The 19,014-nt window shown below is 38.2% G+C and overlaps 1 protein-coding gene across 1 annotated transcript in view; it reads right to left on the bottom strand.

Moving 5' to 3' along the window:
* Window positions 1-264: 264 nt before the first annotated feature.
* The window catches only part of PRUNE2 (prune homolog 2 with BCH domain), a 180,085-nt gene continuing 161,335 nt past the window's right edge, over window positions 265-19,014 (bottom strand). Inside the window, exons 13-19 of the mRNA XM_054987592.1 lie at window positions 15,283-15,385; window positions 12,992-13,123; window positions 12,666-12,752; window positions 12,140-12,238; window positions 10,748-10,783; window positions 7,764-7,811; window positions 265-5,414 (exon numbers count right to left, since the gene is read on the bottom strand). Coding sequence (XP_054843567.1) covers window positions 5,384-5,414; window positions 7,764-7,811; window positions 10,748-10,783; window positions 12,140-12,238; window positions 12,666-12,752; window positions 12,992-13,123; window positions 15,283-15,385 — 536 coding nt within the window. The 3' untranslated portion in view covers window positions 265-5,383. The remainder of the gene's footprint in view (window positions 5,415-7,763; window positions 7,812-10,747; window positions 10,784-12,139; window positions 12,239-12,665; window positions 12,753-12,991; window positions 13,124-15,282; window positions 15,386-19,014) is intronic.

The following is a 19,014-nucleotide window of genomic DNA, read 5'->3' as shown; positions in this document are numbered from 1 at the left end:
AGCACTATTCCATGTTTGGGCTCCAACAGCATTAGTGTGATATGAAAACGAAAATCACATTGTCTAACTAGCATGGCTACTTCAGTACTATACTTCCATCAGATCTATGGTGGGCACAGGAAATGACCATGTAACCAACCATCTTGATCAATGCTTCCATGTGTTACCAGAGCAATATGGAGCATGGTTTTGGAAGGGCTTTTCTTTGTTTTTGTTGACACCAGATATGTGTCACTTAGTTCTAGCTCTTTCACCAATCATACCAGTCTTTCTGCACCGTAATGACTGCTGGAATAAAGCATCAGTTTCAAAGCAATTGGACATGCACAGTATTGGATTGTAAGAAGTTAGTGTAAAATGGAGTTGCCTTACATAAAACTATTTTATTGTTGGATTGCAGCTTTTTATTTCTGAGTCATACATATTATACATAACAGTAGCATTATATACTGTATTGCTTAATCTACACAATTTAGTCAGCATATCTGCATATAACAAAACAAGTAATGCTTAAGGGCCTTTCCATGGATGACAGAAGAAAAAACTTCTTTTGAAATTATTGGTAAAACTGGTGCTAGACCTGTACCCGCACGAGCAGTTATGTTATGTTATGCATGAGGAATGGTAGCCTTCCATGGTTCAACCGGAGGCATGCACAGCCTCTAAAGATGTAAAAGGAATAAAATAACATTACAATATAATGACATGTTTCAGTAAACTGAAGTACTTTTATACAGCATTGACTGCAATGGAAGATTGAAAGTTCAGGCTTAAATTTCTCTCACTCAAATCAATAGGTGTTTATTTAGCTTTAGCTTATATCATCCCTTGCTTATATTTTAAAAGGTATATTTAAAATGGCACAGGCATTTTAAATATTATGTTGCTGATTACTAGAGATATCATGGTTATTAGCCAATAGTTCCAAAAAACATGGGCAACCACAGTCAAAACTGCTGTACTTGGTGCACAAGCTGGGGAGGGGAAACACTTTTTCACCAGCGTGACAACAATGCGTTTAACCCTCAACAGACACTCATCATTTTGAGAAATCTGCCTTCTCCACAGTAATTAAGTAAACTGTATATTATTATTCAAAATGGATAGTCTAGAAAGGCCCTATCTAATACTTGACTCTAAGCACTTGTATATATGGCAGAAGAAAAAGAAAGCCTCAAAGGAGTATAAAATAAATTTATACAACAATATATTTGTGCAAGTATTCTTTCTTTGAAACAGAAAAAATAGTGTTAGCTGAACATTAATAGATAATTATTAGTATAATATGCAACAGTTATACCTTGACATTTTTTTAAAAAAAGTCAATTCTAAAAATATGTATTAGTAAGCAAGTAACTCTTTTCCTTTGAGCCCTAGTAAGCCATCATGAGGGAAACTCTTGTAGTTTAACAAGTCCTTTGTCTTTTTAATGATCTATAATTAATAATTAAATACACTAACTTTATCATATGTTCCAATGGCTGGAACTGGAAATAGATAATTTGCTTTTTATATGTTTTACAAATAAACACAATAATGACATGTGCAGTCCAATTCTGTACAGTTAAGCATACCTAAAACCACTGAAACCAACTGATTTAGGCCCACCTAACTTTGCACCAGAATGAGCTATAACACTACAACCTATGCACATTCACTATGGAGGAAGCCCAGCAGGAATTCAGTGGGACTCTCTTCTGAGTAAACCTGCGCAGAATTGGTGCACAAGGAAGTCGGAGTCATATTACGGAGTAGTGGCATGCTCTGCAAAAGAAGATCTGCAAGCCAGTCTTTTAAACTCACCCCTGTATTCGTGAATAGGTCATAATGGTTATTTATATGCAATGAAATTTCACCTGATGATAATAGTAGATTAAGCTGTTATTAAAGGCACAAGAGCAGCTGATCTGTTTTTTCCTGTTTTGTTGACAACCCAATTTCATTTGGAAGATTAACTTTATGGGCCACCATCCAACACAGAATTAGGCATGGTAAACACCAGAGAAATGAAGGGATTAAATACACAGTCTACTAGATTGTGGTCAAAAAGTTCAGAAAGTAATCTTCATTTTTATGTCTTAAGTATGAACATTTTTAAAAATTCTCACCAGCATCTCTGAAAACAAAATACTGTATTCAGATTGCAAGAATTCAGAGCAAAGCTGTCAGATCCATTTGATAAACAAGACAGATAGGACTATGATGGACAGCAAAGTGTAGTTGACAGGTAAGCCCTGTAATAGAAATTCAGTACACACAAGCAACCTATACGCATCTTTCCCAGTACAGAGCCCCATGTACATGCCAATATACAACTGAAAATTTTGCAACCAATCACTTCAATAGAAAGAGGCAATAGTGAACACACAAAATTGTGTGCGCGCGCGCATGCGCGCACGCACGCACTTGCACTGCTCTGAGGATGGCCCTGCAAGTGGGGAATTTCTATTTGCCCTATGGAAATAGAGATTATGAAAATTGAAAAGGAGGTAAAAGCTGTATCTGGAGAGAATAATACCTGCATTGGTCCTTTCCTTTCACATGAAGATTCTTAAATAGTATCTGTAATTCTGAATAACTTGCTGCCCTGAGATTCAATATGAAAAGTTGGATCCTACTACTCACACAGCCTTCCTCTGGTGCCAGGAGTGGCAGAAAAGGCTCTTGTACGAGACGAAGACCTGAACAGAATGGTAAGACCCAACCCCAAAGCTGCTACAAGCATCAGTAAGGATGCATGGATTCTCTGAAATGTACAGTTATTCTTCAGTTTTCAAAACAAGGCAGCAATAGGAAACAAGCAATGCATAGGGGAACAATTTTTCACTTTAATAGCAATTGGCAATCATTTCACATGGAAGGTTTTGAGGTAGAAGAGTCACCACAAGATTCCCTTTCCTATTACATGGTAGAAGGATCTTGCAAAAAAGCCTTTCCGTATGCTAAAATTGCAAGTCACCCTACCCTTCAAACTACTTGTTTTTCTAGTACAAATGTTCTTACTTACTCATGAATAAGTGCATTTAGGATAAGAGCAAAATACCTATATAGTTATCTCCTCTTGGTCTAAGTTGCCTAGCCTGAACGACTGCCAAGGACACAAGTGTTGGACACACTGAGAAACTGGGACTGAGAACAATCTCAGCATCTGCATGGCAACTCTAATACTGTTGCCTTTGTTTGCTAAACAAAGGGATTTGAAGCTGAGTTTTTATGCAAAAGATGGCATGAAATACAAGATGCTAATTTGGAGTCCCCTTGTGTATAGGAATTGCTACCGGTGCGTCACAGGACTGGCACCTGGCAGGATCTGCATTATTCACAGAACTTCAGGCTTAGGTTAAGGACGTACGAGTGCTAAAATTGGCAAAACAAAACAAGCCTAAATGAATATGGTGCTCTATCGAGATTGGAAGGGAGAATTGTGCACCATTGGCAAACATCTGTTCTGATACGGAATTAGAAAATTTGATGGCAATTGAGACATGTTCAAGTAAGTATATAGGTGCACAGTTTGAAAAAGCTGCCCTTTTCCAGGTTGATAAGACTATGTTTTTCACCTCTAGTTTGATCTACCAAAAAGTATATTTTATATTTACTTCTTGGTTGTTGCCAGCTTAAGAGCAAGAGGTAATTTGTTAATGGCAGGCAAGAATTCACCAGATCTGATAAAACCATACCCAGGTTTTCTGCACAAGTATTTGTATGCTCAGTCTGAGAATTCATCATAAAGAACCCCTTCCTTTCATTTGTTTATATTGACTAAGCTTGATTCCATTTCTTTTTGTTCAGTGTAGCTTTCCTAAGCAACAGAAACACAGAATCCAGTTCCCAACTTGTGCATTCACCATGCTTCCTCATATTACGAACACGAATCTAGGATAGATATATAGTTGGCTCTTTTCAGGTGTTTGATTTTACCATCCTCCAAGAGCACAAAACAGGCGTGTGGGCTATGAGAGAACCTCCTCATACTCACAGATATAATTTTGTTTGAATGGGGCAATGCAGGTATTTGCATGTACTTACAGCTTTGGTACACCTGAATGGAACCTCAGATTTTCGAAAGGCTGCACTTGGAAAATACACACGCCCAGTCACACAAAATAATGATCTCATATAGTGGGAAGATTGTATGTAGCATATGCTTCCCTTACACACAGCTGAAGAGCCAAAACCTGAATGTCTGAAAATAACTCTGGAAGGTATATAACATTTGACCTTCATTCCAGACACAGAATATATTCACTTGGTCCCCATTTGAAAATTAACATATTTGGTGTGTTTCAGAGTAGTTCATTCTTGTTCTTTAATATACATCTCTGTCTGGTAATATAATTAACAATAAGTTTGTTCTTCTGCTTTCTCACTGATGACTATTTAAATGGAGTATTTGATCTGTTTTATTGTGTTGATGGAGATAATATTGTTGGCATACTGTCTGGCCATCTTAGTATGAATTTCATCTGTTACAGCATCCTTTTAGTTTAGGATCTCTTTGATGTCCATGCATGCTCTTATTCATATCTAGAGTCTCTACTTCATAAGATGGGTTGGCACTTTCCTGAAATTTCATTTTTCCTAATGGTGGGTTTTTTCCCCCGCACAGAAAATTCAAGACACAATATCTGGATACAATGAAACGAAGTATTTAAATATTTGAGGGAATATTTTGAAGAGTGGAATTATAGTTAATGGCGATAGACCAAAATCTGCAGAGGCTTTGCAGCATACGTAGAGCTCTCTGGAATTGGAATTGCCCAATTCCCATGGATGCTAGGGAATATTCTGTGTTCACAGAGCAATACAGAAAAGCAGATAAAAAATTAAGTCTCCTTTTGTGCAGAGTTCCATGTTCATATCAATGTATACCAGGGCTGCTGTGAGGGGCACATACATGAAAAAACTAAGACTTGTTAAATGGAAGTTATCACCTCTGGTTTAACTAGGCACAGATGCTAATATATTGAAGACAAAAAGGAAAAAACAAACCAAACACACAAAATTACAGGCACATTGATGGCAAAACAGTAAAATACTTGTAAATTGAAAAATGCTTACTGAAATAGATTTCCTTGTTGCAGATAACACTCCTGAATACAATGAAAAGTCACAGCTACGTATTGCTGCCTGTCTGACAGAAACAGCAGCAACAGCCGCCTCCTTTACCTCAGAAAGCTCAGGATGGCATTAAGTAACGCAAGAACAAAGGTTATAATCCATCGGGAGCTTTTTCTTGCTCTGGCAGGCCTCATTGAAAGAAATGTGAATTGAGCATGGGAGGTTCCTGGACTATTGTGCCCAAGGGAGAAACCAGATTGTCCCCAACCTCTATGAATGTCAAATAGACAAAAAAATCCTCTTCTGAAAATGGCCAAGGAAGTTAGGCGTTTTCTTTCAGCTTCATTTCAGTGCTTTAAAGAAACAAAAGTTTTTAAAAAGTTAGTTCCATGTATTAATTTAATGTTAAATATATTTGGCATTTTTGCTAAAAATCATGTTACCATGTACACTTCTGTGGTTCCCACCCAGGTACTACTTAGGCCCAGAAAAACTTAGCTTTGAAAACCAAAGTTCCATTTTCTGTCTAGCACTAACACAGTTCACTTGGTAATCCCTTAACCTTAAGGTGTGGCCCAGTCATACAAATGGTTGAGAATATTGCTTCCTTTTCATGTCAATAGTTCTATCTTTCAATTCAAACTTGCAATTAGAGGGAAATGAAACATGTAGAGACACATTATGATTTCGCTAATGCAAGTATTCAGGTATTTCATAGTTTGATAGCTACTTTACAAAAGTAAAAGCATCCATGGAAAATCAATATACATACACAAGAATGAACAAATTTACATAAGGACACCTTTATTTTCCCATGAGATATGTGGATCTTAAAAACTCCAGGTAATAGTTATCTGTTGCTGATATTCTTTGAAGTAGCTTGCAGAAGCAGAGATAAAGAATTTTAATTACTAAATTTAATCAAATACAGGTTTGCTTAGGTTGTATCTCTCATTGTGACCTGCCAAAGGCTTACCAACAAGAGCTGTTTTGCAGCCTCAGGCAACAAAGCTCTGTTGTCCCTGGCAACCCACATCATGTGGCTAATGGGCTATCTTCAATCCAGCAAGTCACTGAAGTTGTAATATTTTGCCATTTGTCTAGCAATCCTCCTCAACAGGCATTAATTCAGCTCCAAATACATTCTATTCTACTTTCACTAGCCTCTCATGCAAGTTCCCAGGACCATTCCCGTTCAGAGACCGAGTGATTGCTATAGATTGGGTTTGCCTGGTGTCCTAATGCCTACATCAGATGCCAACATTATGCAGTTCACAAATCTGTCAGGGAGTCACTCATCACCTCTATGTTTCAGAGTGCCATGCAGTGACTGTATGTCTCTTTGAGCATGAGCTTGACTTAGAAGAGTTTCCTAGGAGGCGTTTCTATCTTCCCACTCCCCAACTTGTTTACAAGCTATTTATCTGCATGCTTAGGCATTAAGGGTCTAATAGTGTCAGTTTATTTCAGTTCTTGCTTAAAAAGCAAGTTTCTTTTGCTTTAAAAAAGGCAGCACTACTGTGCCAGACATGAATAAGTCCTCCACTGAATAATGTTTTATTTTTACCTATTCATGCTTCTTAGTTTTTTAACATGGTGCCCCTTCCACTTTCCCCTTGGCCTCTGTGCTCTCTTAGTTGGCCTTCCAGGGCTACCACATGGCCACTGTGAGACGCAGGTTGTTAGACTAGTCTAGATGGACCACTTGTCTAAACCAGCAGGTCATCTCTTATGTTCTTATGAGGAGGGTTACAACTGCCTTCTTCTTGTACTCATTTATGGACTACTTCACAATGAAATGAGTCATCCAGTATATATCCATTGCCATTGTCATGGCAATTCCAGAACACTTACATTTAGAGGGCGCTACCACTCATAAGTTGCAACCTACATACAAAATCCAAGTTTGCATGTAGGTGTAAAAATGAAAGGCAAGAAAAATGCTACACAGTATGGCTTCAAACAAGAGAAAATTAGTTGTACACCTCTTATCAAAATTATCAGTTTCAATGGCGTATAAGAGAGTTTTTTTCTGGATTCAGGTTATTCTGCCATTGGTCCCTTTTTGACACCTCTTTTACATTCCAAAATACTGCTACTACCCTGCTCTATTAAGCTTCTTTCCCCTTGCTGGGACTTGTGCTTTCTGAAGCTCAATGATATTCAAAACAAGCAAAGTACCCTTCTTTGTCTTTTTTTTTAAAGAATGCTCTTTGCTATTCAGACCAAAATGCAGTCAAATTTAAATGCAGCTGGAATGAAAGACAATGGAAGAGTTATCAAAACATAAGAAGATCAATGAAGGAGGGCTGGGTAGATTCCAGAAAGGAGTCACAAAAATTATATTAATCAGTACAAAGCTGCAAATCATGGTCAATATTTTTAACTTTTAGTTAAATAAGTTGTAACGACCAAGAAATTTACTTTCTTATTTGCCTGTCATTAGAGAAACTTTCTTTTGAGGGTGCACAGCCTAAAATGCTTAAAAGTGCAGCATTGAGTTATACAATGATCTAAACAGCAGTATTGAAATAGTCAATACTTTTCTCTTTAATAAGATCTGAACTACATTCCAAAAAGAAATCTCCAAGTTCCTGGATCTAGAAGAGGCTAGCTGGAGTTTACCCAGTTCTTTAGTTCTGAGCTGCATGATTATGAAGTGATACTCAAATATAATGGCATTATTAACTGTAAATTCTTACTCCTGTTGCACTGAAGTTACTTCTGGCTCATTAGAAAGACAGCTTGCTCTAGAGACAAGAGAAAATTTAAAAAGTAAATAGTTTCTCTGTTTAGACAGCTGAGGGGAAATAACTCAATCACTTTAAACAACCAAGAGTCTTATAGCACCTTAACAAGTTTATTTTTGCATAAGCTTCTGTGGGCCAAAGTCCACTAAATCAGGTTCATGATGACATGGTCACCCTAGTGGGCACAGAGAGAAGGCAACAAATGGCCCATAAATATGTTACATGGTGCTCATATCTTTAAAAAAGGAGAAGCTCCAAAGACAGCATTTTCCTGGGTTAAACACATTGGAAAGTTATACAGTTTTTGTAATGTTCGCTGTTTAAAAATATACAAGTAAAGTGCAGATGGAGGCAAGGATGATCCACTATCCCACTTCAGATCTTGAGAGCCAGGGAGATCCTGCATCCCCAGAGATCCATCACTCTGTTTCTTCTGAACTCAAGCTGCTGTTTCTTTGCATAAAGAGGAACACAAACCTTCACTTCCATTTAGCTGTAAGAGGGCCACCTCCTCTAAGCTCTAATGGATACTTAGAGCTATCTTCTAACCATTGCTCCCATTATGGGAAAAATTCATGTTTATTAAGCAACACAAACCTTTTCCCAAGGACCTAGTTCTGGTCCCCTTAAACCATACCTATTACAAAAGCTTATGTCATTATAAATGTGTTAGCTTTTAAGATGCCACAAGACCCTTTGTAGTTTGCTTAAGAGTTAACAAATCTCAGTAGCGGTGCATGCAAATAAATATAACAAATTACTTTGCAATTTCAAACACATTAACAGCCCAGTCCAGCACATACTTATTAGGAACTAAACTTCTGTACATTCAGAGGACTATGCTTCTGCCTAAGCATACATAGGATCAGGTTGTAAAAGAGCTACCTTTATAAAGACAGAATTAAAGGGCTGAAGAAAGTGTTACATATAAAATGATACTGTGTTCTAATATGTAAAATATGATGCTTTCATCTGTACATGTCCAGGAGAGGTTGTTGCTACTGTACGAGCATTAGCCAACATCACTAGACCTTATAACACAAAGCTATTATGTTACATGGTGGATTAAATTGGGTGATGCTTCGGACAGAATGCATGCAAGATTTCAAATCAGGGGCATCCTAAAGACATCCAGCCACTAACGAACTAATTTTATTGCTGCAGTCCAACAAATCTTGAATGTTATGATCTGTTGTATTGGGATTGCAATGAATAGACCTCATGGCAGAATGGTTTTGTTCCACTTTCCCAGCACAGGATACCACTGTAGCTAAAATGGCATAATTCTACATATATCATTAGAAGAAGGTATAAGTGAGGTTCAAAATTATAAAGCAATCTGGCTATTTGTTTAAGCTTCTTTGATCCATTCAGCTGCTGGAAATGAATGCTGAATTTTGGGATTGCTCAGCCAAAATACTTCCTTTACCATAAAAATTACAGCAAAGTGGTTTGCTTTCATTAGCCTCAGCTCTTAACTATCTACAGCTATGTGACAGCAAATCATTATGGCATATACCAATTTTTCTCTTGGCCACATAATGATTACTGATGACAAAACACCTAGAGAGCTATGAGTTTATACTTCGCAAATAACCTGCACTGTGAATTTCAGAAGCAGCAGTTTGATTTTGAGTTGATCAGTAGGATCATCTGCATTTCCAACAGTCTTTATTTCCAGCCAATTTGCCAGATGTTACATTGGAGCCCAGCTTAGCTAAATAAATCAGTCTAAACATCTTTGTTTTTATAAAGGTCAGCAACAAATCCTTTTAAAGGCTAAATCATCTTAAATAAAAAGTAAGTACAAAGACCATTTAAGGTAAACCTCTCAAGTTGCCAGCAAAGCTCATCTGTTTAAGATGTAAGTTTCACTGAAATCAATGGAACCTTTGCAATTGAATGTGCTAGGATACAGAATGTGATTGTGACTATAACCCCATATCCTGGCAGATAACTTCTAGATTAGATTACTGCAATGCACTGTATATGGGGATGCCCCTGAAGACTGTCCAGATTCTACAGGTGGCTCAGAATGCTATTGCCACAACAGTGACTGGGGTGGGTCACTCCAGCCTTGTTCCATCTACACTGGCTCCCAATTCAAGGTGTTCGTATTGACTTTGAAAGCCCTATATAGTTTGAGGCCACCATACCTCATATATATATATAAATATATTTATATATATATAAAAAAATATTTTAATGTTTGAGGACCCTGAATTGGGTGTTTCAAGAGTATAGAAATGTTTTAAATAAATAAATTACAGAAAAGGGTACAGTGGTCTAAAGAATCAATCTGGCGTAGAGAATTTCATGAGTTGAGTTATTTTTCTTGTGTGTCATCTTTGAACAAGAACAGACTGCTCACTCTCTGTGTGTGTGGCATCTTCACATAAATCAATGCCTAATGGACCTAGCAGATAAGAGTATTTAAGTAACTGTTTTCTTTAGGATATGGCAATATAATGGTAGTGGTTACCAGAACACTGTCTTACTTTGCTGATGCCTCCCTCAGCTCTTCATCCAGTCTTCATGAGTAAATATGATTGAAAATTAAAGGGGAAAGAAAAAGAAGCAAGCAGAGCATAAGATAGAAGCAGGGCAAAAGCAAGCAAAGATCCCGCAAGTTTTAGCTTCATTTTGCACTGTTTAGCTTAGGTGGAGGCAGGTGTGTAAAGGTAGCAAGAATCTGCAGCGTGCTCGCCGTGTCAAGCTAGGAAATGATGCTTTAACAGAAGAGTTTCAAATTAACTGCAAGCCAAGAATATTTCCACTAAATGAGAGTGATCTCAACAGCTTGTAAATGGAGGCAGGCATTCCATTCAGCAAAGCTGTTGATAGGCTGTTCCTGTTGGACTCCAGGAATGGTCGGTTGATATATCTCAACTTCGTAATAAACATCAGCACAAGCTGAAGCAGAGCAAGAGCATTACCTTGCTCGTCTCTGAAAACACCTGTCTTCATCAAACCTTTTAAAATAAAAGCATACAAAGAACAAAATTACAAACAATTGCTTATGTTATCCCCATTGTAACACCTCTATGTGACAGTAACCCCCTAGAGACCTTTTCTCAGTGCTAGGTAGCTAAAAACAGAATTATGGCAGACAATCTGCATTAGCAAGACCACAACATGGAGTGCCCTTTGCATCCGTTCTTCTGTGGTAGGTCTTCCATCTTCTAAGCATGATTTTTGTTCCCTGTGCTGGATTATTTTAGCCAGGGATAGAGAAATGCAGCTGAAGGCAGTAAGAAAGATGTATGTACTATTGATGTGAATGTACATCCACGCGATGATATCCATCTAGACCCACTAAACTATCCCAGTGTTTCTTTTGATGAGGATGGGGGGCACATCCACATAAAGAGATACATTCTACATCCGGAGCCACTACTACCCAACTAAAACTAGATCAAGGCCATGGGATTGCTACTATTAGAAATTAATCCATAAACTGGTCTAACGATATGCCAAATAGTCTCAAAGAGCTTCATCTTTTTAGAAACAGGCATCAGTGTCCTTGGAAATGAAAGCCTATTTTAGAATGTGGAATATTTTGATGCATCATTTTTGGTCAATATGTGCATTTCCAGCATACTTTGACTTCAGCCGGAATACCAATGAGGATGTACCTTAGTAGAGCCTTTCATTAGTGGAGATTTCTACGGAATCCAAGTTCATGAAAACTTGAACTCTATTAAAAGAAGTGGTTTTGTCCCAAGACAGCAAATAGAAAATTATGTATATTTTGTTTCTTCCTATATTGCTACTATACATCAAAGTGCTCCAGAGGCAAAATACACTTTGCCTGCTCAATGAATTTGAAAATTCATTCTATAATCCAAAAACCCAGATGTTAGATTCAATCAACTGAAAACAAATGAAGTTCAGAGTAAATTCATGATGACATACTACTTACAATGTAATACTAAATCCAGTTCAGGAAAGCTATCAGAACTCACCAGAAGCTAACCCCATTTATTTCAATTGGACTCCATCAATTTAAATCAAAGTTTAAAATGTTGATGTATTTGTTTGTTCAAATACATTCTATTTTCCAGTGATGTTAATGGGATATAAAAGATGTTATTCTGAGGAAACAATGAAAACTGATTTTTTCAATCTTGCTCTTAATAAATACATAAAATAGTTCCCTTATTTACAACAAAAGCATTCAGGACTTTTAAACTTTTGTTTATATTATTAAGCTTACATATTCTAGCTATAAGAAAAAGATAATGAAGTATAGAAATCTGGTTTGGAGAAACAAAACAGGCCTGTCTGAAGATACAAGAATCTTCACTCTCTGACTGTTCTTTACTTACTTGGCAATACTTTCTGGAATATTTATGAATTCCATAGGAATTAGTTCACTGAGCTCTGCCAAGGTGCTGACGTATTGTATCTTACTGCTGAATTTTGAACTGAAACACAAATGTACCATAATTAATTATTTAATTACTGAAGGATAATCAATTCAATAATATGAAAGACATTGGGTTTGATCCTATGATTCTGTTTTGCTAATGGCAGAGGAGTTTTTTGGCACAAAGAGGTATATAAGATAATGATGAGCCAAATATGAGATTTGGACACTTGTCGTAGCTGTGTGTCGTAGCTCACTTTGTTCACCTCTACACCGCAGTAGTTCTCATCCCACAGGAATACCTTCTTTGTACCTATAATTTTAGTAGAACATATTAGATGAGTTCCCTATTGGCAGCTTTCCAAAAGTTATTCTGTAACAGATTATCCATTTCCTTTTCATCCCACCAAAGACACTTATTTAGATTAAGTATTTCTGACCATACACAAACCTGAAACTTTTGAAAATTCTAAAGTATTAGTTACCTTATAAAAGGTCGTGTTACTGCTAGGATTGTCCTGATAAACCAAGAGGGGTGAACAATTATGAAGGATTTCAAATTCTTCCTTAACCTGTATTTAAAAACAAACACATCTAAGCCTTCAAAATGAAATATATTACCCAAGAAAAACTGGCACATAACTATCAGTCATTAGTATCCATTGCCATGCACGATGCAGCTTTTTGTAGAGAATCAAAAGCTGAATTCTGCACCTAATAACCAGTTAAGAAAAGCTGGAGTTACAGGATTATTTAAAACTATAGGTAGGCCCACAAAAACAAAAGTTAGAAAGAACGCTGTGGTCCATACCGCCTGTCAATCATCTGGTAACATCTTTTCATCCACCCCAGTCCTGGCATCTTTCTCCTTGGTGTTGCTCCGTTCAAGTAGACAATCATATAGTCTTCAGCAACCATGAGCTCCAAGGTGCTTATCACGTATCTGATCAGAAAGAGAGGATAAGGCAGCAATTAAGAAGCGGAGGAAATGAGAAATTGAGTCAAAAACGTTCATGTGCTCAAAATAATACAGTATTTAATGATAAATCATATCTAATAAATAAATAGAGATAGCAGATGCTTAACTGATAACCAATAGGGCTCAGCAAATACAACTGCCAATGCAACCATATATTAAGAGGCACATATGGCACTGAATAAAGTCAACAACACTTCGTTGTCTCAAAGATTAGAATGGTGGCATTCAAGGACAAGGAGTATATGATTTTTAGCCAGGAGGACCTTGCTATTTTATTCTTCAAAGCAGGTGAGTTAGAATGCCACAGGGAAATATAACTGCCTAGGCCTGCCTTCATGGCCAAGCAAGTAAGGAAGTGAACATTGGGAACACTGGTTGATTATAACCTTTGTTCTTTGAGGAGGTGAAGGGGAGGAGAAGACTGGGGGCTGACAAAGGTGGGTGAGAAGGAGAGAAGGAAGCAGGGAAGGGGACAGGCTATGGGGGGCAGGGAAAGGAATGAAGACTTGGTAGGGGAGGGGAAAATGAGATTCCCCCCACAAGACCTTGTGGCTCCCCACGTAGGAATAAAACCCAGATTGCTCATTTTCATATACTGTTACTGAAAATTATATTTAATTGGAACTATTTGGACAAAATATAATGTATATTGAATCTGTATGTCCCCAGAGTAACTCATGGTCTGAGTCCATGCTGGTGTTCAGTGGTACCTTGTACTAGAGTGAAACAACATTCAACATTGTACTACAACATTGTGATTCAAACAACATGGAGAAAGTTCAAAGTAAGATGTGACCCTCCTACAAACCAGTGTATTTTAGAGATAAGCTAAACAAGATGACTTACATGAGTTTGTGCGAGTGATTAGAAGTACTTGTGCTCCAACCTCCCAGTGTCAACTTTTCCCCAAGCTGAGCACGTATCCTGTAACTTCAGTCCACGCATGTGTCCTTTAACTTTGTGTAACTGCATTTGAGTGTGTCCATGGTCATAACCAGAGAGTTGCCAGTGCAGAGTGCCAATTTTGGTCAGCGTGGGCGAGATGAGGGATGGTATCCCATGATGCACCTTCTCTTTCTGCATTCAGCAAAATTCAACCATTGTTTCTAATGGGAAACACAATTTGGGGCTTTTGAGGCCATGGGGGCCATCTTTAAACCAAATTTTACCAAATTTGCTGGGGACCTACTCCTAACTGTCCTCTAATGACCCCTCAAGTTTCATGAATATTGAACTTTAGGAGGCAATTTTATGGCCCACCCAAAGAAGATGCCTCCAGCTACCTCTAATCTCAATTATTCCCTATGGGGAAAACTATGGGGACTATCCAGGGGGATGTGGGTGGCATTTTTCAAAGGAAATCTTCAAAATTTTCTGGAGACATACTCCTGACTGTCCTCTAAAGATTCCCCAAGTTTCATGAAGATTGGACCCCGGAGGGCCACTATATGGCCCCCCAAGGAAGGTGCCCCTAGCCACGACCAATTGCCATTATTCTCTACGGAGAAAACTAAGAGAGCTATCTAGGGGTCTGGGGGTGGCATTTTGCAAGCAAAATCCACCAAATTTTCAGGGGACCTATTCCTAACTATCCTCTAAAGACCCCCCCCCCAAGTTTCAGGGAGATTGGACCCTGAGGAGCAATGATCCATTTGTTTCTGCAGTAGAAATCATTTTTTCCAGAATAGAAACTAATGGAGAGTGGCTGGTCAGTCTACTCAGGGAGTGCTGGTTTTTTTTGTGGGGAGGGGGCCTTCATTTTGTGTCTGTTGGGCTGCCTGGTGTGTAGATTGTAATTGAGAGTATGCCTGTGACTATGGCGGCCATGATCCGTGTGTTTCTGCAGTGGGAGTCAGGATGAAGAACTGTGTGTGTGACTCTGAACTTCCTGGAGGATCGAAATACATAAGCAGAACCTAACCAAGAGGCCCTGTATTTTTTTTCATATAGTCATGAATTATCAGCTTCACTAAGCTGTATTAAATACATTCCTGAGGCATGTAGCCCATCCTGTCTCCTCACTTTTATACTCTCAATTCATGTCTTAAGTAAACATCAGTTATCTATTGGTACACAGTTTCAGAGATTAACCCAAATGGGACTTTGCCACATTGTTCACTCACAAGAAAAGGTTTTCCATGACATGGTTGTAATCATCTCGGTTGCTGTCTGGTAGAAAACATGCAGCAAATACAATAATGGCATTTAGACCATCGCCATAGTATCCTGCAGAGCAAACAAAAATACATTTGTGTCACGCAGAAGATTCTTAAGAAGTCAAACCAGAATAGAACCTGGCAGGCCAGACGTATGATGCATATATACAATGTTAAGAGAGGGAGCATATCCCAGATTGCCATACTTAGATCATGTATATTCCAAATATCACACAGTAGGTAGGAAAAGAACAACATTTTAATGGTCTGATGGAAAAAGCCTAAAAGGTGCAGCCTTCTTGAAATGGAGAAAGAAGACTACAAATTGCAGAATTGGGGCTCTGAAACATCCCCTCTTCTTTTTTGGGAGTACTAAACATTTTGATCCAGAGTTCCAGGGAATACAAAAGTACAGTGATTTCTGGCAGTCTGGTTACTCTTTAAGAAATAAATATATTAATAGTAGTGTTTTTAAAAAAATATTTTTTCCTAATGGACTAGTGCTAGATTATCATAATTTTTGATAATTTTTTTGTAGAGGGAAAGAAAAGTCACAGAATCATGGTCTCTTTTTGTGTGAAGAATTGGATACAAACTGCTAGTTCAAGCTCTAAACTGAATTCTTGTCTACAGATGTGTGTGCCCAGAGATTTCTTTGGCATGAAATCACATAGCAGTCTGACTAAAACCAGTAGATCATCTTGAGTATCCCATAATGTCCTCCTATCTGATCTAAGGTGATTATGTAGCAGAAGCTTTCCAGATTTGCCCGTGTGAGCTTCCTCAACTAGAAGAGAAAGCAAGTAGGACTTCTGATTTGTCTTAGATCCTCCCATCCAGAAAACTCTTCTATTAGCAACACCGAACATGGTTGTATTTTTGGATTGAGCAAAGAAGATCACTGCATAAAGAGCTGGTCTTAACTGTGGAAGATCTGGCTGCCTACTCTTCTGCCATGCCCATCCTAGTCCCAAACAACATCAGAGATCATTCACTCACAATCTCCAAGTGATTGCCCCTCGGTCCTGTAAGGCTGTTGCAGGGCTCACAGAGAGATATGCACCATTTTTGTGAACCACTTTACTCATGTGGGTAGTGAAGACACAACTGCTCCAATTTCTACTCCGTACAACCGCTCCAATTCCCACTCACAGCAGTTGTGAGAATTGCAGTAGCAATTACCTACTTGAAGTCACTGTTTCACACACAACTGGCACTTCTGCATGATAACCATCCCATTTGGTATTTACTTTACATATGAACCAGCTTCTGCCTCAGTTTGGCACTTATAAATAGAAATATTATTTCCCAGCCTAACAAGGTGATTGTGAGATCACATATGCTATACACGCAGGACATACAGCAAACCAGAAATGTCACATGTCAGTGCTAAACAGTGGAAGAGGGAAGAAGAGGGGGCTGGAAATAGAAAATAATAAGATAAATAGAAATTAGTGTGTCTGTGATTCATGCTGAAGTTCCAGTACTCCCACATTTTGAAAACTTTTGGTATCAGGAGTACATCATCATAATATGAACATACCCAAGTCCTATGTAGGAATAGATCAGTTTGGACCTTCAGATGTATTCTGTAATCTATGTATCTTCTCTGCAACCATCTCAGATGCTCAACTAGCTGAAAGACCAAGTTTTAGATTACCTAACAGGGCATACCTTTATAATTTCACTGGGTCCACAAGCTAGGGCCACCACACAAAAGAATAACACAGCCTTTCTAACTGTAATCACATTGTACACTGAGGCATATTTATTTTGTGAAGTCTACAAAATAAGGTACACACATGTGTGTGCATATGCCATCAAGTCACAACCAACTTATGGTGACCCTGGCAAGGGGTTTTTAAGGCAAGTGAAGAGGTGGTTTGCCTTTGCCTTCCTCTGCAGAGTCTTCCTTGGTGATTGCCCATCCAAGTACTGACCCTGTTTAGCTTCTGAGATCTGATGAGATCGGGCTATACCATGCTGCCTTCCCTCCAAGCTACAAATATTGTGTTAGTCAATCATACAAAAACATGGGAAGGAATAAAGCTGATTTTTAAAAGCTTCTTCATCTTGAAAAGCTGTGTGGAGTTTCCATTGCTTATTTAAATAAGCAAATCCCCAAGGACTTGCAATGTGACTGTTCTCATATGTCATAGGTTAGCTTCTAAATGGTTCTCAACTTGGCATAGCATGTCCACTCTGGCAGACGTATCTCTACAATTACACAGTCCCACTTTAATAGTTCCAATTTGTAATTCCATATAATGCCAAATAATTACTTGCAATGTGGCATTTTGTTAGTCATGTACATCAAAAAGCATTTCTATTAGAATATATTTTTCATGCTGTCTGTTATGGTCATTAATTCAAATCGGAGCTGCCTGAAAGCCTGTCCATGTAATTCCAGATGTGTGGTAATGGGTTACTCAGTTGTGCTCTGGACATACTCAATCATACACCCATGTTGAAGGATTAGCACTAAGAAGAGGTACTGTGGCTGGCCTTGATGGACAAAGCGGATAGGGGAGGAACAGAACAAGAACCATCTTGCATTGACTCCCACTTCCTTGATATTTTAAAAACTATTTTAACCTTTCCAGATTGTAACCTTCCCCTACAGGAAGAAGTGTTTAGTACAGTTTTAGTCCTCAATCCGTATTGTCCATGTTCTATAAAAGTCTGTGGGTCTGCTCCAGAACAAATGGATTGTCTCCTATATCATCTTAACCGAAAGATTACAAATGAAAGGTTAGACCAAACTTTTAAGAACTGCCAAGCACAGATACAAGAAAGCTGAACATTTAAAAGGTTCTCAGGTTGCTAGACTAAGGTTGGCTACTTTTGCATGCAGATGACAGGAAATAGCTTGAGCACCAATCCACGTAAGTAATTGTACATGTGGTGCACTGTGAATACTGGCACTACCACTCCACTCAGGAAAATGTGGCACTTTCCTCCACTTAAGATGGAGGTGGGCTGGAGGAAGGCTTCAGATAGATTTATTATGGTCAAAAGACCAGCCAAGTTAAATACAGATAAAAGAGATGGTTTTTAAATATTTAAAATGAATTAATACATAAAAGATAAGATCATATATATATAAACTCACTCACTCCACTAATTCACTTTCCAGCTTTTAACATTTCCTTAGTCAAGCAATTCCGTTTTCTGAGTGCTAATACACAAAATTTTGCAGCTGCGTAAGATACAGTTTTCTGGCTATCTTCTAAGAGATATATCCGAAGAGTTTCAGGGCTAAAGTCAATGTAATAATGGAATGGTTTATATCTGGAAAGTAGTCTTTCTTCTTGACAGAATTCGCAGTGCAAGAGTATATGTGTAATAGACTCAACCACTTTATTTAAGCAGGGACAACAGCGCTGCTGCAAAGGCGGGTGAGAGAATCTCCTGTATAGAACTGCAGAGGGAAATGCATTGAATCGTGCTCTTGAAAGAGCCCATCTACATCTCTCGTTTGTGATATCCGAAAAATATGGGGATATGGTATAGCTCAGTCCTTTTTTAAAGTTCTTATAACTTAGAGTGAATATTGCCTCGTCATTTTGGGACTCTATGTCGATTAATCTTTGAGTGATTAGAGCTTTTGCTTTGTTGAGTCCCATGTCAAACAGGGCTTCTGGGTCCAGGACAATCAATTTAATTTTATTAGCTATCTTTGAGCACCGTATATGATAA

Source organism: Eublepharis macularius, chromosome 8, assembly GCF_028583425.1.
Source record: "Eublepharis macularius isolate TG4126 chromosome 8, MPM_Emac_v1.0, whole genome shotgun sequence".
Lineage (NCBI taxonomy): Eukaryota > Metazoa > Chordata > Lepidosauria > Squamata > Eublepharidae > Eublepharis > Eublepharis macularius.
The sequence above is the reverse complement of the archived record's forward strand: the minus strand, read 5'-3'. Positions and strand labels throughout refer to the sequence as shown.